This window comes from Odontesthes bonariensis, chromosome 23, assembly GCF_027942865.1.
Source record: "Odontesthes bonariensis isolate fOdoBon6 chromosome 23, fOdoBon6.hap1, whole genome shotgun sequence".
Lineage (NCBI taxonomy): Eukaryota > Metazoa > Chordata > Actinopteri > Atheriniformes > Atherinopsidae > Odontesthes > Odontesthes bonariensis.
This window is the reverse complement of record NC_134528.1, coordinates 24,901,532-24,929,261: the sequence shown is the minus strand read 5'-3', so window position 1 is coordinate 24,929,261 and position 27,730 is coordinate 24,901,532. Positions and strand designations below refer to the sequence as shown.

Here is a 27,730-nt window from a genome sequence, read left to right as displayed (position 1 = left end):
TCTTTGCATCACATGTCGAGCATGATACATCACATTTTACTGATTAACTGGTGAACAGAGTGTAATATTTGGAGGCTCGTGGAAAGCAAAAACAAAAGCTAGGTAAGAATTTAATAATGGTGAAGATCAAATTAGCTGTGGTAATGAGAAATTACAGTAAACTGTACAGGCATGATCAGTAACTTCAATACGTAAATTCCAATTTATACAGGACTATGAATAGCCGTCATCTCTTGCACAATGTGGACATAGTATGGTCAAAACCTGTGTAAGACTGAAACTACGATACTAATGGTAGCAAGTGTTAGAGCAGTGTCTGCTATGTTGCTTTGGTCTTCAAAAATCTAATCAAATCAATCAGTTGTGAATATTCTGAATATTTTTGAAAAATTCACAAACCTTTTGTACTGTAAAAAAAAAAGCTTTTCACACGAAGCAGGTGAAATTTATGGCTAGCTTTGTTGATTTAGCTGGAACGATGCTTGAGGACAGACAGGACAGTAATTGGTGATACAAAGCACCGCTCGCCAGCCACAAATTGTGCTTTGTGGCATTGTTGTCTTCCATATCGAGGACTGACCCGGGGTCAGTATTTGGTTCTTCCTTGTTTTGGTGCTCTGCTGCAGCAATTTGTAGTTTTAGAGTTCTACCCGTTTTGAGTCGTCCTTCATTTATTTATATATTGCTGTGAAGGAGCTATTTTCATTTTCATAGTCCTTGTATTTAACCATTTTCAGAGGAATAATTGACAGAAATCTAACCCATAAATCATTCAAGCGCATAATTTGTTCCCCTCTTTTTTTTTCTTTTAGTTCCTGTCTTTTAGAAAATTACCAAAGATAACAGTTTGACAGAGTGCGTTCAGTGTGTCCTGAAAATATTCAAGGACACTGGAAAAGTGGAGGACAAAAAAAAGAAGTGGCAGGCATAGAAAACCATCTATAGCAGATGAACAGCAACTGAAAGTGATGTCCTGAAGAAAGTGGGTGCATTGCCTGTTTCATCATTTTGTAATGTTATTATGCAGTTAGAATTTTATCCGAATTATGCAAACACCACAAAGTAAAAGTGCAAGTATTTACATTTGAAAGAATTGAATATTTCAGAAAGGTCACATTTTTGTCATTGTAACTGTATTGCTTGTCAGTGCCTTGTTGCATCGTCTGCATTTATAATGTACAAATTACGAAAACACTCTCCTCTCCACCTCCACCAAATCAATCTTTCCCACACATTAAACCTCTTACTTGCTCGCTGTGTGACCTATTAGCTGGCACAAATTAGCAAACACATATCAACAATTACATTAACAAGACTGATAAGAGACTTGTGTTGCTTAATAAATCAAATGGGAGATAGAATTGCTGCACATTGATATTCTTCTTTTGTGGTTACTTATCATGCATTTTTGCTTGGTGGAAGCTTTCTCTTTGTTATCTAAACAACTGAGATGTATTGCCATCAAATTGAGTGATAGGATAAGATAGAATAGGATTTTCCATTTGTCTTCCTATGTTTATTCAATTATTGTAAAAAAAGATCCACCTTCTGCGTTGTTCATGAATGCATCTTCTATACATTGATGGAGGACTGATGCAGCAGTTGTCAGACGTTTCCACAAGAGAGGTCACACTATCGGGCATTTAATTTTCCTCATCAACACTGAAAATAGCCCACTAATGATTTGAGCTTTTCTCATAAAGAGTGAAGAAAAAAGGTTCTGTTATGAGATCAGGTTGGAAGCTTAGTGTTTGGTAGCATTTCATTAAAAAACAGACATGGATTTGCAATCATACACAGCCTCTGTACTAACAGGATTCTACCTTTATCCAGCACACTTTAAGGCATCGAGTTCCTCAAGTTTAAGTCCTCAAGATTTAAATCCTGTTTGATTAAGCAGCACCTACAGTCACTGATGAATTTTGTCCGTCTCTGTCACATATGCAGCAATGATGAAGAGCATCTGTTATCACAGCACTGGCATAAAGAGGACTCATTGTGTCGTGTGAGATTGAGTAAGACTCCATAACTTAATAAGACAGTCTTCCTTGTTTTGTTGGTGTTACTGAACTGAATACTGAATGCTTAATCTACCTTAATTTTATTTCTCATGTTTCGCTTCATATCTAACATTTGGACTTTATATGTGCACGCTAGCTTAGAGAGGCAATGTGATTTTGATCATGGATTCTGCCAGTAAGAAAAGTAAAAACTTGTGTTGTAAAGAAGCAAATTCAAGATGAGTACGATCTGACCTGGAGTTTCACGTGATGAAAATCTTATTTAATACAGCTATTCCAACTGTCCCGCCAGCCATCCCCCAACAGTTTATTTTTTCCCTCAAACGTTTCAGAGTTTCAGACAGCCCCCTCAAGTTAATTTGCTTTATCAGTGTCACTGTACCCGAGTGACTATAACCGTGGTAAATTCTGCTCCTCAGTTGCATCATAAACCTTAGTCATGTGTTGTACTTGTGGGCTGAGGGGGCATCTCTGAGCGCGACAGAACAATGATGCTCTGACTCTCAGAAGATCATTCTCTGCTTAGGGCCAAATCACAACCTCACTCCCTACTCTCTGCCAGCTGCGGCTCAAATAAACTGTGCGGTGTCTGGAGTTTAACAACAGAGCAAGAGTTCAATCATGAAACGATAAAATGCATCTCAAGACATCATCATTGACAAAGAACGTATTCATGGCTATATTTGCCCCATCAGCAGTTTAGCGCCTGTGGTTGAGAGATGATTTTGCTTTTGAGATTTTGTTTTGCTTCAGTTTAGTCTGACCTGCTGTGGCATGGGACACACTGTGTAGTCGTTGTGTCTATGATCTGCTGTAATGCTCCACTTAGATGGTTGTTATTTGAAGCTTCTGATTTTTATTCCTAAGGCTTCAGATTCTGCTTTGGCATGCTAATATTTGCAAGCGTTGTCCAAGAACAGACTTACTTTTAAAGTTAAAGGCAGGGTAGGGGATCTTTTTCTGGAACATTTTTTTACATATTGCTTGAAATACTCTTCACACCCCCATTGCAACCAATTAATTAAAAGTTTTGACACAAATATGAAAAGTTTTAGTGGCCTCTTGAACGTACAATCTAGGAAAAACAGTATCCAATCATTGTGAACGGACCGTTCACAATGATTGGATTCTGATGCCGTCTATCAAACTGCAATCTGCTCCTCCCTCCCCCCCCCCCCCCCCCCCTCCTTCCCCCCCCTTCCCCCTGTGTGCGTACCCTGCTCCGTGAACGAAGCTTGGCAGGAAGCTAAACTAGAGCCAGCTTGGCTAGCACCTAGCATTATTAAACGTATAGTTAGCATAAACTAAATACTAAGTACGGCAACAATCGATGCTTGCTGTCAGAACAGCGCTCGTGCACCTTCGTGCTCGTGCGCGTTCATGTACTCTAGAGGCGTGCCTTCGGGGGGAAAGTGAAGAAAAGGGTTGGGACTTTTTACCTGTGTATTTTCAAAATGCAGCTTCGCTGGACTCAAAATCCAGGATCTCCTACCCTACCTTTAACTGCTTAGAAATTTGAGCTTTGTTTAAAAAATATGGGCTCATTTTTTATTTTGACATCAGGAATACTCTTCAAATAAATTTTAAAAAAGAGGGGGGGGGGTGTGTGTTGCTTTACCTCCTGCTTAAGTAGCACTTCAGTTGCATAAGAGATTTAATGTAGTAGGTCAATTTTAACTGCCTTAATGGCCTGGTTATGATGCATCAGAGGTTATATTGTTTGGCCAATTTTATACGAGCCTAAAGCTGAGAACTAAACAAATCCTTTCAGTCTGTGTTTCTAACAGTTTGGGATTTATGTAAAAGAACAATGGCAGTGTTGTTCAGTCAAAGTGTGATATTTGTTAGACTTTATCTCGCTCTTTATCTCCTTGCATATTTTGACCCTCACATGTCCTTGCTTTCGTAATGAACTGGAATATGTTTTCATCTCCCAGTCATACAGATAATGTCATCCGCTACCTTTCAGTTTTTAGAAAAGTTGTTTCAAAAGCTGTTTGAACGTCAGAAATTCATAAATCCAGAAATTGTTTTAGACAGGTGCACTGCATGGTGATGTGGTGGTTAGCACCGTCACCTTACAGCGAGAGGGACCCCTTTTCAAGAGGGACCCCTTTTCAAGAGGGACCCATACAGGGTGCACCCCGCCTCTCACCCAGTGGCTGCTAGGATAGGTTCTAACGAAATTTGGGGGGGATATGCATATTTCTTCTTAGATAGTTAATGATATTGTGAAATGATTCAAGGAATCTGGAGGAAATTTGTTGTATTAAGAGCAAGAATGCAAGCCGTGCTGGACACCCATGGTCTCCAATCTATCACATATATTTTGTTAAAAAAACAATGACTCATCAGTAGCTGACATACCAACATGGGCAAGGTATCTGGAAAGAACCATCACCCAGTGGAAAGGTGTTCTGTGGTCAGATGAATCAGTATTTCAGATTTTTATTTATTTTTTTTTTTTTGAAGAAATGGACACTATGTGCTCCAGACCAAAAATAAAAAGGATCAACCAGTCAGGCAGTAATGCTCTGTGATGGTATGGGCTTGTGTTCGTGCTCAATCTCAGAAGTTTAAGTCTTTGCATTTATCATTCCGTTCAAACTCTTTGTGATTTGGGGTTGTAGTTCTACCCTATAAATGTCTCACAGTACCATGAGTTCAAATATTTTACACAGAACACAACACCCCTCCCTCCGTTAATGTCGCCATCTGAGATCTGCATTTACAATACCCATGCAGATGGCATGCTTGTTAGGAGGGCTGAAAATTGGAAGGACTCTTGAGTGGTCTGACTGACCTCGAGCTCTATGGTGCTGCTGCCACCAGTGACCATAATGATTTATCTGTGTTCAGACTCTCCCTCAGTAAATATAGTTCTTCTATTCTAGTCATGATTGTTGGTATCATCAACAGCTTGTTGTTCAGGTCTCATGCTGCCGCTCATTCATACGCAGACGATAACAAGGGAAAACGTCTCCCTCCGCCCACTCTCTTATTGCTGTGTGCGTGTCTGTATATGCGCGTGTACATTTTAGTTCATGATCACAATGAGGACATTTCTTATCATTAGGACATTTTAGGCTGCCCCTCACAAACTTTATGGGTAGTTTAGGGTGAAAACGGGGTGAAGGCAGCAGGCAATCATGGTATTTAAAGAATATACAGCCTGCACATCGCCTCTCAGTTAGGGAGGATGTGTGTTGTGCAATAAATGATGAAAATGTACCCGATTGAATGTAATTAACCCAGTTTCAGTGGGAGAACCTCCCTCGCTCAGTCTGGAGTACAGCGATGTTTTGCAGACTGAGCAAAACACTATTTATCAGAGTTAACATTATATTGCCTTTATTGTAATTTAAAAAGGCAGTGAATGTTTCAACGTAACAAGGAAAGCTCGTGTCACATGCATGTAGTTAACCGATTTGGTAAGGTCTAACTAAAATGGGTCAGGTCACATCTCTGTTTATTACGGAGTGATGAGATTGTGAAACCAGTCATTTTAGAACTGTACAAAAATTATACAAAATATTTATCTTTTCAGTATCCTGTTTTTGTGACATGTTGTACTGTCATGTGTCCTTTTGCAAGTCAATATGGGTAAACCATTGAGGAGGAACTAAAGTTCTGTTATTTATTTTACAATGTGATCTGTTGGATTCTTTTGTAAGGAAGCTGAGCTAAGCTATCATGAAATAACAAAGTTTGTCTTATCATGACAATCGACAGATTTATGTTGCTATCTCGAGACGATCTTTCTTCAAAGTAATGGGTTAATAGATCCTCCCCAGCCGCCATAAAAAAGATAATGAACGATAAAATTAGGTGTTAACACAGGAACCACTGTTATTCAAGCTCACTGTAAATGGTTATGTAGTGATCTCCAGATAACAAGATTAATTAACTTATCTTAATAATCAACTTGTGACCTTGAAATCATCGTAATAAACATTTGTGGGTCAAACTTTTGAACAGCTGATCATATGTTAACTCACCATGTGTCTATGTCTGTAATTGTGATTGCCACACTTCTCATGGGGTTGTGTTAACAAAGTGATATTTAATTCCATGTTTCTGAAAGCTACCTAAATATTGTATGTTAAAGGCTTAAAAAAAAAAAGAAGAAGAACCCAAACGTTCCCGGTGAACATGTGCATATGTACTCTGAAGTCGGGAGGAAAATAATTGAGCAATAAGCTTCTCCAACGCAAATCACCCAGAGAAGTACAGAGATGAGCACATGTCCTGAATGTAGTCCAGCATCCTTTATGATGAAGGGCTGGGCTTTTAACTGGGCATATGGTACATGCAAATATGAGCAGTCTCTAACAGCAACAACACCGTCATGTGCTACCAGCTGCATTCTATTAATTTTACTTTAGAACATATGAAGGCTAAACCTGCACTTCCCCTCCAGGTCTGCCACAAGAATAACTTGCATATTTAAATGCATTTCCGCTAATCTATGTTCCAGGGGACTGTCAGGCTTCAAAACAGGCTTAATTAAGAAAAAAAAAAAAATAATAAAGAAGGGGGTGGGGGTGGGGGGGTTAAAAACCGACTAACGTTTTTTATACATATGCAATCCCACAAATTTCGTAAATCTCATATTCATTTATTCAGGACACCTGTCAGCAAAATGACAGCTGTTCTCTCTGGATAAAAAGACTGTGAGATCGAACATCATGTTACAGAGTAAATAAAGCAGGTGTGTCTGTCTAATTGTAAGAAAAAACAAAGGGGCTTAAATTAGAAATTAAAAAGTGACATAAATAGCAAGAAAGAAAGATCGATATCCAATTTCCCCTGTTTGAAATGAAAAGAGGAAATTGGAGCACTGTGTCATTCTAGCGAAAATGTTCCAATGTTGCACAATCAAGTCAACCAATACTGATCAGTTCTGGTTTTGACATTTGTTTTTACGATGGTCTGTAATGTGGGTCAGTGGGGAAAAGAGACTCAACACCATGACTGCTGACTCATGGTGTGTCTGACTCAGCGGGCCTCACTGAAGCCAGTGTTGTGCATCAATTCTGCCATCAACACCGGATGTGGAACATAATATATAAACGTAACAAGTCTTAGAGGGATGTAATGGATGTATAATAAGCCTCAGCGGGTGGGAGTTTACAACAACGCTCTTTGAAGAAATGATGCTCATCATGGATGAAATGAAAACAAAAACTGTCCAAATACTGTTTAGAATTGATGAAACGGTGTTCGTGGAGCATAAATAGAGAACACAAGGCCTGGTTATAGAAACACATTCAGGACCGTCTTCAGGGTGGAGTGATGAAAGTCACACACAGCGATAAAAGCAGCCTCTGGATGTGTTTTCTGATGTTTGCCAACGGATGCATGGAGCTCTCTCATTGCTAGCTTACCATTCGCATCAGGTGGTGTGTACTGTATATAGCAGTTGATGAGAGTTCTCTTGGAAGATCAAAGGGTCTGCATTGAACCATGAGAAACTCCACATTAGAATAGAAAATACTTTATTCATCCCCCAGTGGGGGAAATTCAAAATTAGTCAAATACCTCAAAATGAAAAAAAAAAGTTTTTTTACAATGATTGTATATTATAATAATAATAATAATAATAATAATAATAATAATAATAAATTAATACATAACTTAATAAATAAATTTGGGGAAAACATGTCAACAGTCACTGTTAAAAAGCCTTATGGCTGTGGGGACAAAGGACCTCCTGAACCTCTCAGTCCTGCAGCGCAGTGAGATGAGCCTCTCACTGCAGCTGCTCCTCTGTCCTGCCAGGATGCTGTGGAGAGGATGTTTATTGTTCTCCAAAACAGAATATAATTTCCTCCTCATCCGTTGCTCCACCACAGCACTGAGAGGGTCCAGCCTTCTGCCTACAACAGAACCAGCCTTTTTTACCAGTTTGTTCAGGCGCCTACAGTTTTTGTCTGTAGTGCAACTCCCCCAGCAGACAGCAGCATAGAACAGTGCACTCTCAATGATAGTGTGATAAAACATGCACATCGTGTCACTGCAGACATTGAAGAACCTGGCCCCTCCTGTACACTGCTTCCATGTTGGCAGACCACTATGCAATGTCCCTCGGTGCTGACAGTTTGTGCACCAAGCTTCGTTGATGTAAATGCAGAGTCCACTGTCCAGTACGGTTTTATTCTCATGTACAGCCACGTGAAGAAAAAGGTGGCCTTTGTGCAGCGCACGCCAACTTCCAGCTTTTGTGATGTCAATTTTGGCCCAAAACCCCATGTGTGAGGGTGAGAACAGCCAGCATTAGACAAGCAGTTATTGTGTTTTTGATTTGCTCATTTTCTGTCAGGTCGTACTTCAAAGATTTGTTTGTTTGTTATTTTAGGTCATTGCTCCCTAAAGGCTATCCTAAAGCCTTACATTTATGTTGCTCCGTTCAAACTTTCATTCCCATCAATTCCTCCTGCATTTTAGAGCAACACGACGTGTCTGTTGTAGCTGAGTAAGGGTGCTAAACCTTTCATTTCCAAACTGAACAATTTTTCCCCCTCAGATCCCACACGGTTCCAAGGCAAGGCAAGTTTATTTGTAGAGCACAATTCGTACACAAGGCAATTGAAAGTACTTTACAAATACATAAAATCACAAGAAGGCAAATAAAATCATTCCATAAAACATGTGAAATAATCCTTGATTTATTCAATTAAAAGCGAAGTGTGCAGATAAAACACTTTCAGTTGTCATATGCACAGCTAAGTAGAACTGTTTTCAGCCTGGATTTAAACATTAGCCGCTTTCGGACTGTAGGAACCATTGGCAGTTCTAATAACCTTTTAATCCACGGGGCCGTTTTCTCCTGCATTCAGACATACAGGAACTCGGGACCATCGCCCTCAGTTCCTATAACCATTTCAGTTCCTTCTCCGAGGTCGGGTCTTTTCATGGTTCTATAGAACGCATCTGACGTAGGTGTGTGGTGGTCGGTAGCTACGCCCCATGTCATGCTATCACGGCTGAAATGTTTCATCATACCACACAGACACAACCGGCGGGTGTTTAATAAGTTAAACTTACACGTTGTCTCCTTTGTCTGCGGCGCTCTGCTCTCCTTCCTTCATGAAACCAAGAAGTATGGCCTGCGCTTGATCTTTACTCTCTCTGTGTGCTCTTCCAGCCTCGATATTAGACGCCTGATGTGATCGTCCATGATTAATATCACCATCATGCAGACCATGAACACGGTGGCCTCCCCGCTCTCCATATTAGCTTCTTTGTGGTGTTTTTTCTTCTCTCCTTACTTTTACCGGTTTTGTTTTGTTGTTGAATGGGGCGCTTAACGGCTAACGTAACACGTCACTGACGCAGACGGCTGCGCGAGGCGCATCAGTCCCGACCTGGTCCCGACTCATGTGCGAATGCAGACTGAAACAGTTCCGCTGGGGAAGGACAGTTATCAGAACTAAATTCGAGTAGGACAGTTTTGATAACTACTCTGTCCGAAAGCGGCTATTGTCAGAGTTGAGGCCTGTCTCGCATCTTCTGGAAGAATTTTAGGAGCATAAAACTGAAACACAGCCTCACCTTGTTTAGTCCTGACTCTGGGCACCAGCAGGAGACCCCTCCCTGAGGTTCTCAGAGTCTGAGTTGGTTCATATGGCTCTAACATGTCAGAGATGTACTTTGGCGCTAGACCATGAAGAGACTTGTACACGAGCAGAGCTGTTTTAAAGTCTATTCTCTGAGCGAGCCATCCAGATGTGTATGGGAAGTGATGCACGGCTGTACGGTAGATATGCTCCATTTTAACTCTTAAACATTTTAAGCAGTTAAAATATAGCATTTAGATAATTAACATGTTATTTACTCATGTGGTTTAACCTTAGGAATTAGGGTTAAATTAACCTTATAAATTAAGGTTACACCACATGTGATATTGTTGAACCATATGACAACTAAAAAGCTGCAATTACTCTGCACCTTAATAATAGTCGTGCCTTAGATAAGTCCAGAAAAGGGATTACTTCAACTGGACATTGTGTTCCTTATGTAAATGGGTCAGGGGCAGTGATATTGTTCAGCTCCCCCCTATAATGTGCTGTTTTGATTGACACCCACATGCGTCTGTTTTAAATCCTGAGAGGTGTTAAGCACGAACTGCATTGCAGCTCACAGATGCAGTGCATTGTGTGCGTGTGTGTGTGTTGCTGTTTCTTACTCACACTGGTCTGTCACATGAGAGGGTCTTTAGCGCTGCAATCTCAGGTTTTCACATGATTACACCCGACTCATTGCCACCATCATGTCAGTGTGAGTGTGCTTCTGTAGGAAAGCGTATCTGCATGTTTTTTTTTCTTTTTCCTTTTTCCTCGCTCGTTGAAATCTGTGTTATGGAGCTGCTTTCAGGTTAGGTAAAGGCAGATGTTCCTCACATAACCAGACCATAACCTCTTTCTTTTTTCTTTTTTTTAGATGTGCCGTCCCTGTTATGAATACATTTTTAGTTTAGGAGATTTGCAAGTCATTGCTTTCAGTTTTTATTTATGTCCCAATTTTTTTTGATATTGGGGTTTGGTACCACTTTTGTCACTGGGCTGCTTTCTGATCAGGTATATGTGGGTCGATGTGTTATTTGTGTTTTATTTTTCGATAGTTAAGTAACTCGGCCCCAATTTTCCAGTGATTATATCGATGATCTTTAGTTCACTTCCTTTTCTGTGCTTCTCTGTGGGATTCAGGTCAATAATTGAATATTTTATATCAGTTGTTTGATTCATCATATTTACATTTTAGAATGGATGTGGATACTAAAGCTTTGTTTTCTGATTTAAACCTTAGTTTAGTCTGTTTTTTGCTGCCCTACATTCGTATATATTTTTCCCCATCACTTTCATTATACAGTAAGCAAATGGACAACTCAAAGGAGCACTCAGCAGTTGAGTAGTTTCTCCACTGAGAGATTGTCTGTGGAGTTCCAATTATTTATTGTGCAAGCAAACAAAGATTTGTGTCTCACTGTTTCTTGTGTCTTTCTGTCATTCTGTCTCCAGTGGTGCCAGTCCTGCTGGTCTAGTCCTGACTGTCATAGTGGCCGTGGCTTACAAGGTGGCAATAAGATTTGAGGGGTGAGTCTTTGTCTCCAGTCCTGTTCACCTTTGTCATTAGAATAGATTTTTGTTTTATTGCCTTTATTTATTTGTTTTAAGTTTTGTTTAAACAAAATAAAGCTGAAAAAAGCCACCCTGTTATACACTAAAATAAAAATTTTCACATACATAAATGTGGACACGTATCCTTCGAAAGTAAAAAATAACTGTCTAAGAGTACATTTCTGAGAGGTCTGAAGTCAAAGATGAAGCAGCGCGGCTAAATTAGTATCACAAACAATTTTATCCAGCATTGGTAATCGACAGAGGTACGACGAAAGTGTTCCCTCCTGAAGAGTTTAACATCTTAGTTACTTAAAGCTGCAGTCGGCAAGTTTTCAAAATTGCGAGTCTAAAGTCGGAAAATTCGAACTGATACAACTTTCAGGTCCCTCCCCCAACCTCTAACAAGCTCCGAATTGCCCCCCAAACCCCTCCCCCTCTGTGGACGAGGTTGTGCACGTGAGTTCACACCAGTGTGAGCGCACACAAGCTGGGGCAGACTCACGCTCAGCAGCGTGTGCACAAGCTGTGATTGACAGGTAGGATTCCTCCACCCTAACTTGATTGGTTAAAAACAGCCGGGAGCGCTCGGTTTTTGCAAGCATGATTACAGGCTTCAGAGGGAGCTACAGATTTCGTTATTTTTCCTAAACAGCCTATTTAATATTCTTCTTCCAGAATCCCATGACAGTTCAAGCTAATATGACAAAAAAAAAGTTGCCAACTGCCGCTTTAACATTGCAGGGAGTTTTAAGCCATGAATGTGTTTTGTCTCATCGTCCCTGCATGAGCATGTTGTGACATAAATTACAAGGTAACACAGGCATAGCACTATGCAGGAACTACATCATTCATACACAGCCATAACTAAACAGTTTCAACTCGTCTACATCTCAAACAGTTCCCGATCAAGACGAAACTTTCCCCCCACAGCTCCTCCTTTTATTCAAACTCACCATTGCGCAGCAGGTCACAAAAATTGGGATGTGTGCGACTGGCTGAAGCGTCTCCAAAGGGCCACGTGCACCAGGTATGGGGATGTCAATTGTGTCATGTGCCACCGTTTCTGAAAGAGAGAACCCACTAAATCACAATATTTTCCACAAAGTGGGAAGACTAGAATTCAGTTGAATATTCTGCTAATGGAGAGTTCATGTTTCAAGTCGAGGCTTTAGCTCTCTGCCATGGTCAAGTGATACGATGAATTTACTGACTTAGTGTGAAACTACGTGACCTCTGTTAGAGGAATCCATTTATCTGTGTGAAGGGGTTTGAAACCGTCACAAAGGTAAGTCTTGATGCGGAGACCACAGCAAGCACAGCCCTGATTCCCCCATCGAATAAGAGGGAAAGTGGCTTTAGCTGTTTGAGGATGATTTGACAGTTTAGTGTCACGCTAGTGTTTTGTTATTTCCCCTATTTCTTCTCTGGGTTCGCCAAATACTATTCATCCATTTGATTTTGTCCAAGAAAAATATAAAACGAACGTGTCATGTGTGAAAACACAACAAAAGCTCAATATAATAGCACCTTTTGGAACCAGATCTGTGGAATTTGACATTTTTGGATAAACAATTAAGAACAAAACAATGTAAAAGTAAGATGTGGGCAGTGGACTTATCAGTTCAGATCCTCAGAGCCACACAGCCTGGTTCTTGATGAGTGAAATAGAATCCTAAAGTTATTACAGAAAAGAAGCACAATAAGAAGCAACCAAACAGCCGAGACAAACGACAAACCATGGCCATGAGGCCAGAATTTACAAACGTGCTGTGGAAGTGGGTGTAATGTTCACAGTAGCTTCTCTGTTGTTGTCAGAAAGACTGAAAAATTTCAAGGACTGATGTGGGTTGATAAGCTTCTGAAACTTTCTTTATGTGATGTGTGAAGAAAAAAATCCTTACTTTGTGTGTTGCTTTGGTTGTAAAGTTAAACTCAGACAGGAAACTGTATTTATTAGTGAGCAAGTAAGGCATTTGGCTTGCAAATGTTATATTGTTAACGACAAGGGTAATGGTTGGTGATCAGGAACAACAGAGGGAGAAATGGTTCAATTCGGACTGCAAGAGTTTTGAAATCATGAGTAGGTTTACAGAGGATAGACGAGATGTTGCTGTACACTTTTGAGGCATAGTGATACGCATAATGAATATATGTACGAGTAAACAGTCCGCTTTTATAAATCTTTGTAGCAGGCAAGACCTGTAAAAGTGTGACAGTACTCAGCAAAGATAGGCCAACTGTAATTCATATAAAATGCATTTTAAATGCACTACTCCAACATTTATTTAGACGATGTAGATTTTAGTAAAAGCCAGTCAAACCTAATCTATCAAGTATAACTGGAGAAGAATAACAGAAAATATAAGGACCTACCCTGTGAAACTTTCATTCTCTTATCGAATATATATAAAATAAGTTCCAGGTTTGTCCTTGTGGCTGGCAGTAAGTAACGTCTGTCACAATGGGGTGGTTGCAAAAGGACTCAATAGCAGGACACACTGGGATATGGCAAAAAGTCTTTCTTTTTAATGAAGTTTGAAGGTGAGAACACCGCAGGGTTTGTCAGCACGGATGTAGCAGGCACACCGGAGTTGGGTCTGTGGCAGGGGAGAATCAGACAACGTGAAAAAACAAGCAAGGTTTAGTCAAAAACGAGATCCAAAGTTTGAGGCCTTGATCACACTACCATAGCATGTAGGTTAACAATCAGGCGATGAGTGGAAGGAGAGTCCAGGTTAAGTACTGTGGTAGATGAAGATGATGATCAGGTGTGCAGGAGAAACTGGGGCAGCCACGCCTGCTTATGGGAGGATCCACAGTTGGTGCTCACGCCGACAGACAAAACAGAGGGAGGAGTGAGTGTGGGAAAACATAAGGTAGGCGGGCCAGCACCTAAGAGGGCAAGGGGACCATAACAACGTCAGTTATAGGCCTTAAAATGCATCAGGGAAGAAAGAGATGTGTGGAAAAAGAAGAGCAGTGTGGCCGCATCGACCAGTACTTTTTAAGAAGTCAATCGAGTAAGTCGGATGAAGTCCAGCGGCAGGTTGAAAACCACAGTCCGAAGGATATCAATAACACAGCTACGGAGGTGGAGGAGGAGGTTCTAAGAAGGGATGCAGCTGATACTGAGGTGAATAGGCCAGTTAGAGAGAGAAAAGTGGCCAAAGTTAAGTGGCCTAGGGCAAATATCAACAAAGAATGGGAGTCAGTCAATAAAGATTTGTTGATAATATTAGCTAGGTTAGGAGGAAATACAAGTGATAGGATAGAGAAGATGGGAGATACAATTTACTCCTATGGTGTAGAAAGATTTGGGGTGCAAGATAGAAAGAGGGTTGAAAGAGTGCATTTAGTTAAGTCTAGATGGCAAAGAGCAATGGAGAAATTGGTTAAAGAAAGAAGAAATTTAAGAAAGCATTGGGAAAGAGCTACAGAGGAAGATCGGGAGGGAATTAATGTTTTGCAGGAAGAATTGAGAGGCGGGCTGAATATCTCAGGAAAAAGAGAAAGAAGAAAGAATATGCAAGGACTGCGTTTTACAGGGACCCGTTCAAGTTTGTCAAAGGGTTGTTTAACCAGGAAAAGGGAGGGCAGCTTAAGGCAAGTCAGAGGTGGAAGAGTATCTAAGAAATACATATTCAGATCTTGAGCAATGTAGAGTAGTAGGCCTTCCTCCTGACATGCCACCATTAGGAGAGATAGCTCATGGATGTTAGACCACCTAGGTGGAAGGAGGTTGAGGAGGTAGTCAGGCATGAAAAGGCTACGCCGGCCCCAGGGCCAAATGGAGTCCCCTACCGGGTTTATAAAAGTGCACCTGATATCCTAAAGTTTTTGTGGAGGCAATTAAGAATAGTTTGGGAGAAACAGGTTATTCTTAGAGCATGGCGTAGGGCAGGAGGCGCTCTTATTCCAAAGGAGAAAGAGTCCTGAATCAGTTCCAGATGTGCTGGATGACGTCATTGTCACACCCATGGACTCATGTTTTTAGTTTTCATGTTTAGGTTATGCTTTTGTTTTCAGTCCATCTTTAGTTTTTGTCATGCCTTAGTTTCCCTGCACTCTGTTTATTAGTTCACTCACTTCACCTGTGTTTTTTCCCTCAGCTGCACTCACTCCCCAATCACTCTCACTCCCTATTTAGTTTCCGGTCTCCCCTGTCTGTTTGCTGGTTCCTCATTTAAATGTCAAGTTGTATACCCATGCCAGGATTCCGGCTGCCCACGATTTCCACGTTTTTGTCAAAGCTAAGTATTTATTCCATGCCATGTTCTTTTGTTTTGTTTTGTTTATAGCAACGTTTTTTGAATCCGGCTTTGCCGCGACTTTAGTTTGAACTTTGTTTGTTTTTGTTAATAAATCAACCTTTTTTTGAGAAGTCCGCATCCGTGTCCTCCCTCCACACCACAACCTGACAGTCATCCAAGTAGATGCATGTGTAGAATGCCCCCATAAGCCCTCCAGATAGCCCACAATAACAACAACACGGTCAGCTCTGAACTAACAGTGCAATAGTTCATTCATTCATTCATTCGGCTTAAAGTATTGGTGAAATAAAGACAGATAATGCCTTATTTAGAGGCTGTATTGTCTATGCCCTGTTCTCTCCCGTTATATGGATATAAGCGGATCTCGAGTGATCTAAATATCTTCCGAATGATGCCGACTTTAACCAAACTGTTATCGTGAGTAGATGAACGTATTTTATGCCAGAAATAAGGTCCAGGTTTAAAAAAAAAAAACGAACTTCTCCTTTAACATCCTCCATGGAACCTGTGTATCATACCTGTCTGTGTATTATAACCACGGACACTGGGAACAACATTTGGCCACATTCAAATTATGACTTTAAAGTGATACCAGACAACTTATTTCTTTGTTCTTGGGCTTCCCCTACAGTAGAACACCACTCTGACAGGGGCCACTGTGTTCCGGGTAGTAAACCTGTAGATTCACCTGTGATCCTGAGTTGGGTTTTATCTCTGAGCTCTCCAGTGGTAAATCTGATGTTTATTCTCGGCCCGTGTCTTGTTCGTACACATTATCTTTTTTTCCTTTGAGGTTCAGGCCCAGAAATGTGTGTAATAATTGTCAGTGTACTTCGAGGCAAGCCAAAAGCATATCGTTTTAAGGTTCAAACACTTTTCTAGAGTTGATTTAATGATTCATTAAACTGTATACATTGTTATTTTGATTACTGGCCTCAATGTACTGTGTATATTTTTCATCTTAAGCAAGTGTTTTAACCAAGTATTTTATGAGGTTCTCTGCATACCAAAGAAATGTGATGGACTGCATTACTTTATTCATCATCTATAAACCTTAGCAAAGACATTTGAGGGAAACGTATGTGTGTAGCCATCCGCATACTAACCAAAAAACTACAGCCGGTGAACTCTTTTTGCCTCTTCTCAACCTCATTAAGGGTATATTGTTAGTTTTACTCTCATCCTCTTACCCTTCTTTCTGTGGCAAATCTGAACCAGTATTAATCACCAGTTATTCAACCATCTTTGTCTTTCAGAGGGGCCGTACTTAACCAACAGGTAAAATAAAAAAAGTCACTTTTGAGCTCGAAATGAAAGAGGACGCTAGCCATGGCTGAGTCAAAGAGCTGCGTGTCTGAAAATATCTGGTTTCAATACGAGCTGTGAGTGAGAGCGCAGGTGTACATGTTAGCAGTACATGTTGCTCAGCCTCCATCATGTCTTTTCGCCCCGAACTGTGAATTATCTTTTAGGCTGGTGCCAGATTTTACCACATGTTGTGAAGGTGAAAAGATCTGCATGCTATATTTGTCTTTTGTCTCCACCACAGACTCTGAATGATCTCATTTAGTTAGACTGTATGCAGAGTGAGGCGACTGGTGGGATATTACCTCACGCAGGGACTGAATGAGGGAACCCTGCAGTGAACAGGTGTCGTGTGAGCTGAATGCCTTGAAGCCTTTTAAGCTCAGAACGCTCATGACACAAAGTGAGATGCACCATTCGAAAATTACATCAAGAGAAATAAGGGCTATATTTAACCCTTTTGAGGATTGATCCATGGATTGATCCTGCCAATGCTTATTTAGAATAAATAATTGTTTTTGGTTTAATTCTGCCAAGCTTAGGTTTGTTGTTTGCCTGTATGTTGTTAACAAAACAAACCATGTAACTTAACATTTTTTTAATAATAGTTCATAGAGAATATATAAAATGTTGAAAGGATTTCACACGTCCTGTTCACACTCTTCAATACAGCCTTGGTTACATGTAAGCAAAGCATGTTGCGTCACTTCCCGGTTAGGTTTAGGAAATGAAATCACTTGGTTAGGGTTACAAATCTAAACTAATTAGGTTGGTTAAAAAACGATCACGGTTGGGGCTAAAGACTGCCTGCATGAACATACTTATGCCACATGGGCACATTGTAGAGAACAGTGTCAAAATATTTGCTCATCTTGAATTTGACGTAGCAACAGGTCTCAATAGAGTTGGGACAGGGGCAACAAAAGGCCTGGAAAAGTAAGTTTTACTTTTAAAAAAACAGTTGGAGGAACATTTTGCAGGTAATTCATTTAATAAGCAACAAGTGATTAGGTATAACATGATTAGGTAACAATATGTATTAGGTAACAACATGATTAGGTATAAAAATATCACTTTAAAGAGGCAGAGACTCACACAAGTAAAGATGGGTTCAGAAAAAGTGCATCTACAAAGTGTGGAGCACTTTCCGAGTAATGTTCCCCAGTGTAAAACTGCAAATACTTCCATTCCATCATCTACAGTGCATAATACTGTATTATCTGAAGATTCAGAGAATCTTGAGGCATCTCTGTGCACGAGTGACATGGCAGAACATCCATATTGGATGGCCATGATCTTCTGGCCCTCAGTCAGCACTGCAATTAACATAATTCTGTCGTGGTGACTGTGCTGTCCATAAATGGAAGAGAATAAGATAATAGAATACATTTAGTTTGTTTTTAAGTGGGGAAATGTGCTGCTGTAAAGCTGTTGTATATAAAATGTGTCCTTCATGAGATCTGAAAATCATTGCTTCATGTTGTTTTGTTTGCTTTTTTGTTATTTGACAATTTGCACAGCATCCCTTCTTTTTTTTTAGAATTGGGATTATATGTCACCTGTAATCTAAAACATCATCCGACTTTCACAGGTCTTAAGAATGAATAAAACACTTAACCAATTGAGCTCTCATGCTGAAAAGAGCTGTTTTCCATTCATCTTATCAAAGATAAGAGTACTAAATGAAAGTCAGTCTTTCTTATTCTTTTAGCTTTAGAAATACAGGAATTTCCAATGGGGTTCACAAACTTTCAACCAATGATCCTAAATGACTTTCCTGGATCTAATGTTGGAACAGCATAGTGATAGCATGTCCTGACTATCAGGGACTTGAATTAGTTCCATTACTTCAATTACTATGTAGCCATTTTCCTACTATCAGTAGTAGTCCACAGGTCTGTAACTTGACATTGACGATGGTCTTTTTCTAACCCTACAAGCTTTATTTTATTCCTAAACTTTACCAAAAAGGAATAAAATTGGAGCTGGAAACAAGATACCCAAGGCTTGTATCCAACTGAAACACCCTTACCTGCGGTTATAGGACCCTGTCATCACAGTGACAGACCTGCACAGTGAAAGCATTTGTGGTGCTTTTTAAGATGAGATAAGATAAGATAAGATGGTCCTTTATTAGTCCCACAGTGGGGAAATTCACAGTGTTACAGCAGTAAGGACGGCAATATAGAAAAAATGGTTTTGTGTTTGTGAATGTGCAGAGATTGTGTTGTATTGGCGACAGAAAAAAAAAAAAAGATACCATATTCATATGGAACAAATCACTTTAGCAGTCAGAATATAAACAAACAGAATAAGTTAGGCTCGATAAAGAAGCGCCTGTCACGCTCACGGTGGTCTTCATGCTCACTTATCTCACATGTCCTTTGAAATTATTGCAATTATCATTTACATCCAAGAAAACAGTTCTGCACAGTGCTCAATCAATATCACAGTGCAGGCTTTATAATAGGGTAGTATAAACATCCAGCACAGTGGAGTCAGTGGAGTTCCAGATAAATGGTCTAATCCCTGTTCTGTTCCCGGGCGTCAAATACTCACCTCTGAGTCATGAAAAGCTCTTCCGTGCATTCATGTGCAACAGTGTGGAAGAACACATGGAGATACGAGGCATCATCTTATCGTACACACATGTACACTTGAGCTCCGTCATGGTTCACCAACCAAACTCCTGGCACGGACTGGTACGGCTTTCCACTCTCTGATTTATTGTCCTGTTACATGTTTGTTCTTCTGTATTTGCAGACCATTCACCGAACAGATCTATCGGGAGAGAAGTCAGCGCCGCAAGCACGAATGATCGCCTTCCCTCGAGACACTTCCTGCTCCGAGTTTAGCGGAGGATTCCCATCTGATCATGTGAACAGATAGGCCGATTGAGCACCTGCCTTGGTCATTAATTGACTTCTGGCGTGGATTTGAAGGGAAAGGTTCACACTGTTGAACCAAGTGTTTCCTTATGTAACTCCGGACCAAATGATTGTGACACACTGTGCTATGTCAGCTAAAAGAATGGACTAATAGTTTGGAGATAAGTATATTGATTCAACAGCTCTGGTTTAAAGGAGAATTTAATCAATTTTATGCATTAAAATCTGTTTAAAGGTCTTGGATATTACTTTTACTTGGATATGTGAAAGTTTGTTTTTTTTTAAAGTCTGAGAAGCTACCAAAACTGTGAGTGTTTGTCGGACTTGTTTGTCAGACGTAAGTCAAATGAAAGAAGAATCACTTCATTTTCAATCCCAATGCCGACCACAAGTACCTCAGTGCTCTCGCTACATTGCCCACAAGCAGAATGGACAATGAAACTCTCAAAAAGAAAGAGGTGTAACAAAAAAACAAAAAACTGTGCTGTCATGATCTTTAACACTGAAAGTGCTCATTGAGGCCTGTGGAGTCTGAGATGTAGCTCTTGGTTTTTTTTGCCATTTCTCAGAGCATCGCACGGTCTGACCATCGGGTGAGTTTGCTGGGATGTTGACTCCTAGGAAGACTTAAGCCTGATTTATGGTCGTCTACAGAGAGCGACGGAGAGACAAAATTCCTATCTATCCGTCGAGGCGACGGAGACTCGCGGAGACCGCAAGGGTTGTGATTGGTCGGCTAACAACATCATTTCCGGAATCACTTTTCCGGTTTAGCTCCTTCCTCTCAGAACAACAACACCGCCACCGTCAAAATTATTTGTATTTCAAAATCAATAAGCTCCAACTCCAACAAAAGTCTTTCTCTCTCGGTCGCCTTCGTTCACTGTGAGGAGTGGAACGGAGCCGGAAGATAAACAATCAATCAACAACTTTCACGATAGACTTTGCAAGATTAGATCGTGTAGCGTAGCGAAGCCTACTGATCAGGAGGTGAATTGCCTTGCGTATCCGACATCCCGACGGAGAACTTCGAAAGGTTTAATAGCCTCTGCGTGACCACGGAGTCGGATTGACGGATAGCGACGGAGTAGCATACCGAGGCCTTAACTGTCTTGAATGTTTTCCACTTGTGAATAATGGTGCTCTCTGTAGAATGATATCTCCAAATAGATTGGAAATGGTCTTATAACCCTTCCCAGATTGATGGGACAATTGCGACAATTGCTTCTCTAAGGTCATTGCGGATGTCTTGCAGCTGACTGCTGCTTACCTTCTGAACTAGTATGGTGTTATTACGGTGTACTACTGTTTATAATGTGTTCTTGATCATCTGAGGTTGCTTTTACCTCATTTTAAAGCGGCAGTAGGCAACTTTTTTTTAGTCATATTAGCTTGAACTGTCATGGGATTCTGGAAGTAGAATATTAAATGGGCTGTTTAGAAAAAATAACGAAATCTGTAGCTCCCTCTGAAGCCTGTAATCATGCTTGCAAAAACCGAGCGCTCCCGGCTGTTTTTAACCAATCAAGTTAGGGTGAGAGGAATCCTACCTGTCAATCACAGCTTGTGCACACGCTGCTGAGCGTGAGTCTGCCCCAGCTTGTGTGCACTCACACTGGTGTGAACTCACATACACAACCTCGTCCACAGAGGGGGAGGGGTTTGGGGGGCGATTCGGAGCTTGTTAGAGGTTGGGGGAGGGACCTGAAAGTTGTATCAGTTCGAATTTTCCGACTTTAGACTCGCAATTTTGAAAACCTGCCTACTGCAGCTTTAAGACCGGGTGAGGACCAAATAGTTTTGTTTTTTATTATGTCCCGAAATCCAAAACCTTAGAACCTTAGGGTGTTCTTTCTTTTCCTCATGAACATTTGTGCTACCGCAGGTAAAAAAATTAGATATTTTAAAAATAGACCAGGAGGATTGTAATTATTCCGAGCTCTAACTGTTAACCTAAACATGCTAAGGCAGAGCGTTTGGGCATTTTCTATAAAGCATGGTCAGCAAAAAATTTTTAAATTAATAAGCAAAAAGCATAAAATCAAACACATCTGGAGGTCATTTGAAAGGTGATTCCAGGATCTCGTTGGATTTCTACAGATGTGGTTCGGTGCAGCCACTCTAGCTACTTGCATTATAAGTGTCTTTTGCGTCACTTTCAACGTCACAGATCTGCACAGACAAGAATGAAAAACTTTGATAGAGGCAAACACTTAATCACTCTCAGAGGTTCCTGATAAAGCTCTGTTTCTCTGAAATGACTACATTTTCTACAGTACAATTACGATAATTTTTTTAGTTTTTAGAACCCAGATTCGTCCCTTTCCCTTGACACAACCTTTATTGTCACTGTGTGTTTCATGTGATCTTCTGCATTGTTTTAACTCAAAACGTGTAGTCAGTGAGCTCAGATGCCCCAGGAACTGTACCCAAACTGCCATCAGGGTGGACCTTCACACATCCTTCCAAAGCAAATAATACAAAATGGCTGGTAATGTGCTTCATGTTAATGGATACTCTTTTGAAATAAGAAATAACTAATGTGGGTGAAAAGTAATGGTCCCTTTGTGTCCCTTTGCAACAAATGTAAGCACTTAAGGCAAGAGCTCACATATGTACCTCTTCCAGGCAGATGTGTGGGAAGAATTTTATACATGATTATTCTTCTTCAATATGAGTCAGATGATGAAGACATCTCATTACCTCTGCAGCACTACAGTGTAATAACAATACTCTTTTTTTTTTCTTTTTTCTTCTTCTTCTTTTACTCCTTTGATTTAAAGAAATGGGGGGGGGGGTAATTAGGCAATTAAGTGATTAAGTTTTTCTCTGTGTGTGTGCCTGGTCCAAACATTACACAAATAGTCTTTTGGAGGTACAAATACGTTTTGAAAGTACTTTCCCTCAATTGGAGACTGTCATCTTCACAAAACAAGGGTCTTTCGGTCATGTGTTCATTCAGGTGACCGCCTCCAATTATGTCCGTGAGTGCAGCTAAGTGGTTGTATCCAGGGCGGTTATGATGTTTGTTTTCCGACCTGAACCAACTGAAAATCTTTTAGAAAGCATTGCTTGAAAAAAAAAAAAGACGGGCAGTGGACCTTATACAACAGTCTCTGCTGATGTTGTTTCCTATGACACGATGTGTCTTAACAAGGTCCACGCTAATAAAAGACAGCACAACGGAGACACTGCCTTTCACCTGCAGAGTATTACAACCTTACTCTAAAGTCACATCTCTGCCCCCTGCTTCCTGTCTCGCCTAACTGTCCTATCCATTAAAGGCATAAAAGCCCCCAAAAATAATAAAAATAAATGAATTAAGAAAAGATGGAATATGGTTTGAACACACTAATAGAAAAAAAATAACCTTCTCTACAAAGCCTGGATGGGATCACGTTTCTCTAAAACCTGTGTATACCTTTCAACGTTGATGGTGCCTTTCCAAATGTGCAGTCCGCCAGTTCCTTTGGCATTAAGGCACCCCCATACCATCAGAGATGCATATTTAGGAACTGAGTGCTGACAACAGGCCTAATGATCCCTCTCCTATTTTGTCCAGAGGAAAACTGCATCCTTGATTTCTAAATGAATTTCAGTTTCAATTCATCTGATCACAGAACAGTTTCACATGGTGGAAGTGTTCTTAATCTTTCACTCCTTTTAAACAGAACAATTTAGCACATTGTTGCAGCATCTTATCATTCACAGTGACTAAGTCAAGTTTATAATTCAAAGTATTTTTACAAAGAAATGATCCAATATGTTCGGTAAAATATGCAAGGTGATCTCGATACGTGGAAGACAAACTATAAAAGAAAGACTAAATGTACCCTGGAGACAGTTATTGATAACTTTGGCACAAATTACCTTGAAATTTTAATGACAAATGTTGCTTTTCAGCAAAGTGGCGTTGTGACCAATATGACAAAGAAATTGGAAACAATGAGCCGCTTTTTATGAATCAATAGCCATAATTTTATTCCTTAATTCAACTTATATGAGCACTGAGAATCAAACATAGAGGAGTCTCTTTCATGTTGTGTGAGGAACTAATTTAAAAACTCATCAAATGGGTAATATGTTTACATAATATCGCCTCAGATACTGATTGCAAAGGCTCACATTCTTTTACCACCGACAGATATCGGTATGATGGAAAGTTTTTATTTCATGAAACCTGAAAAAATACAAAGTTTTACCTCCCTTGATCAACTTGGTTTTTCTTCTTCAATTTTCAGAACATGCGTAAGAATCGGAAGATCTGAAAATCTGAACGCTGTGTAAATTGCAAACAGAAAACAAACCCAATGCAATAATTTTACTGACAAAAGGACATTGAAAACAGGGGCAACAAAATCCTGAAAAAGTAGGTGGCGCTAAAAAGAAACAGCTGGAGGAACATGTTGCAACAAATTAGGTTCATTGGCGACAGGTCAGTGAAATTGTTGGGGATAAAAGAGCACCTTAGAGAGGCAGAGTCTCTTCAAAGTAAAGATGGGCAGAAGTTCAGCAGTCTGACAGAAGGATTGCATGTGAATATGATTCACAAACGCCACCATATTCCCTGGTCCAAAGCTCTAAAGTGGACTGAGACAAAGTGGAAAACTGTTTTGTGGTCAGACGTAACGAAATTTGAAATTCTTCCTGGAAATACTGACACTGCGTCCTCTGGACTAATGAGGAGAGGGACCATCCGGCCTACTTTCAGTGCTCAGTTTAAAAGCCTGCATTCCTGATGGTATGGGGGTCATTTAGTGATATATCATCCTGTTTTCTCTTTTCTCCCCACTAGTTTCTTTTTAGATTATCTTTGTTTGTATTCATCAGTAAGTTTGCTCATTTTATTTATTAGTCAGTACTCTAGTCCTATTTGTTGGTGATGTCTTTTGCCGTCTTCAATCTTGGCTTCTTTCAGTCTGTAAGTTAGTCAGTTCTTCAGTTGATTTTCTCTTTAAATTCGTTCATGTAATTCCGTTTCCAGTCTCTTATCCTGCCTTGGCAGTGCCTTTTGTTCATATTAATTCAAATACTCTTAGAATTACATCCGCCTTGCTCCTGCCTGCTGTCTGCATTTGCAATGAAAAAGTAAAATGTCTCACTTTCAACATTTCATGCATTCTTATGTGAACAAAATATTGGATTCTCAGATTTGCACATCGTTGCATTCTGTTGTTTTGAAACTGAGGCTGTACAACAGGGAATCCTTGTTGTCATTTCTGTTTGGAACTGAAGAAAATTAGATGCAAAATTTGGTCACTCTCATGTGGAGATGGAGTTCTCATGGATGATTCAGTCAGGCTAAAAGCAGATGTAAATGGAGTCTACATTTATGTGCTGACTCTTTAAACCGCATTTCAATGCCTACCGTGCGTCTGCAGTCAGAAGTCATATTTCCCCTCCCTCTGCTTAATTTCTACTTCCACACTTCACTGCATTCTCTGCTTGAAGGCTGGACTGCAGCACTTCCTCGCGGGATCATTACTTTGCTGTTGCCCACTGTTCTTACATTCCTCCTTCTCATTATTACTTGGACTCGCACAAGGGGAAAATGGTTTTGGGGCCCTGGTTTAATTTTCTTTCTGCTTGATGTCTCTGGGATGAAACAAAGGGCTGCGTGATGGCGAAGTTGAACGGTTCCACTCGATTTTGTCTTCTCTTCCTCCAAAGCTGACTCCTCTTCATTGCTCTTACCATTCTCACATCTCTGAAGAGCGTTTCATTCTTTTCATGTCCTGTTAATACTTTTCTTTGTAAATCTCCCAGTGGTGATTACAGTGGACAACAAACACACGGATATAGAGATCCTCTCTTTTTTTCTTGTTTTGCAGTCACCTCAAGACACACATATTCGTTGAAGAAACTGGGTCATGACTCAGTGATCGGTGTACTCGCACAGGTAGCTGCGTCATGAGACCCAGAGGCTCAGTGTAGCTGTTTCATCATCACCCAGCCCAGATCTTGATGACCTGAGCAGGACGCCTGAAGGAAAAACAATATGTTAAGCTTTATCTAAGGCTAAAAGAGGGTGTCTCAGGATTGTCTACTGACTCTGGTGCAGTTTTCAGTTTGTTTACCCAATCCAACAAAGACAAATGATGCTCATTATTCAATAGTTTAAGGGCTCGGGCACACTCGGCATGAGCCATGCTATTTACAAATTGATATATTTGTTTTTAGGTCACTACAAATGCTGTGATCCCAGTCAGCTTTACTACTGAGGTTTATGTAAGGTTTAATCTTAGACAAACATCTTCTTTGTTTCAAAACTAGCAAGTCATCTGCCGTCGTTATGACCTTTGTCTCTCACTGTTGTCTCCCTCCCTGTCACACTGCCGGTTAGTGATTTCTGACAGAGTGTCAGACAGTCAAAACAACTCAAATCCACTCCGTGAGACCAGATAAGCCCAAATAACAACTGAATTTTTATCCAAGTGTTTACTGTTCATTGTGTATGGGCTGCTTATCTGTGCCGATACAGATTCGGAGTATTGGATGTGTGCATCACCCTCCTCCAGACTGCACGGTGACTCACTGTTCGGCCTTCATGCATACATTTACAAACCGAGGGCTGTCAGATGTCAGCTCCCGGGTTTCCATCCAAATTCCCAGATCAGTGGCAAAAGAGAATGCCAATGACTGTGTGTTCACCTCCACTGCTGAATATGAAGAGTTGTCTGGATTGAGAGCGAGGACAAAAGCAGTGATGGAAATGTGTTCAAAGTTTTTGGATTGGCATCAATGTGCATGGGTAGGTTTAAATGAGGGATGTGTTTTTCAAGTGAAAATATCATTCAAAACCATTTTTTGATGAATAAAATCCGACCATTGAATTGTGACACTGCTAGGTTCTGAATATGTCAGATGTCTATAGTTCACGTTTTCTGGTGAGACCGGTCGGTTAAGGCAAAGATCAGCACAGCTCTGGTAGAGTACCTGCACAACTTCAGCTCCAGGTGGCCGTACTTCTTCCTCAGGCAGTTTTCAAAAGAAATGGACTGAAACTCAGTGGCAACAGGCCTTATAGAGGGATTTCATTCCAAAATTCCTCATTGAAATTCCTCATATAAAGAAATGCTTGGTGGCTTAAGACTTCTTCACAGTTCTATAATGTATGAAACAAGATATGCACTCACTTTCTGCCACATTTAATTAAGCTGCCTGCAAGTACTGTGTCATTCTTCATACCTGACTGACTGTTTGAATCAGCGGCTCCCATGTGTGGACTTTAACCCACCGACTCCCTGTTCTTCACACGTTTTCTGCAACATCTGCCTTGCTCCTGCTCCTCCATGCTAAATTAAACGTGCCAGACTGTGAAAACTGACCATTTTTGCTAGATATGATCAACTGAACTCCCCTTTCAAACAGTTAATAAAAAAAAAACAGATTTACATTGGTTTTATGCTTTCTCGCTCCCACACACACATACACACATTCACATGCAAACCACCAAAGCAGTTTATTCCCTCTCTGAGGTTAGTCTGGCCTCCCGTTAATAAACTCGTACTTGAGCGCCTCCTTTTGGTCTTTTGAGCAACTGCCGCTTTTCAACCCTCAGCCTGGATTTTCTGCCGAGTCACAGCAAACGGCTGCTGAGGTTACTGGGAATCTGAATGAATAAATCAATAACTGTTACTTTGGATAAGGCAGTGGTGGATAAACAACTCCTTATCTTGCAGTACAACGTTGCATTTTGATTGTCTTTCTTTTATTTTCTATTTATGCAAGCCTAAGAACAGCCTGCACGTGTTTTTAAATATAGGCCTATTGAAAACATAAACATTGCTTTTCTCTAAGTCATAAACCATGAATGATCTTACATAACCGACTTTCTCCAGTTCGGTGGAGCTCATATCCGCTGTCTGTTTTGATAATAGGAGAAAGTGTCTAAGGTTGTTTCTTATTTTCAACATGGAGCGGGTCAAACACCGGAAAAAGCGTCAATTATTAACTTGGTGAAATTCCATGGAAGTTGTGATTTTGTTGTTACGTACTGAACCAGTTATCCATCATCAGAATGCTATTGTGTTCTGCTTTTTGAAAACTCTGGTCGTTTCCCAACGCTCTCGTCTCATCCTCGTTGGAAATAACACACTGACGCACCAGTGGGAGTTTGGTCC

At 40.4% G+C, this 27,730-nt stretch overlaps 1 protein-coding gene across 1 annotated transcript in view; it reads left to right on the top strand.

The window, feature by feature from the left end:
* The window catches only part of pemt (phosphatidylethanolamine N-methyltransferase), a 110,777-nt gene extending 90,886 nt beyond the window's left edge, over window positions 1-19,891 (top strand). Inside the window, exons 6-7 of the mRNA XM_075457126.1 lie at window positions 11,042-11,116; window positions 19,483-19,891. Coding sequence (XP_075313241.1) covers window positions 11,042-11,116; window positions 19,483-19,537 — 130 coding nt within the window. The 3' untranslated portion in view covers window positions 19,538-19,891. The remainder of the gene's footprint in view (window positions 1-11,041; window positions 11,117-19,482) is intronic.
* Window positions 19,892-27,730: the final 7,839 nt, after the last annotated feature.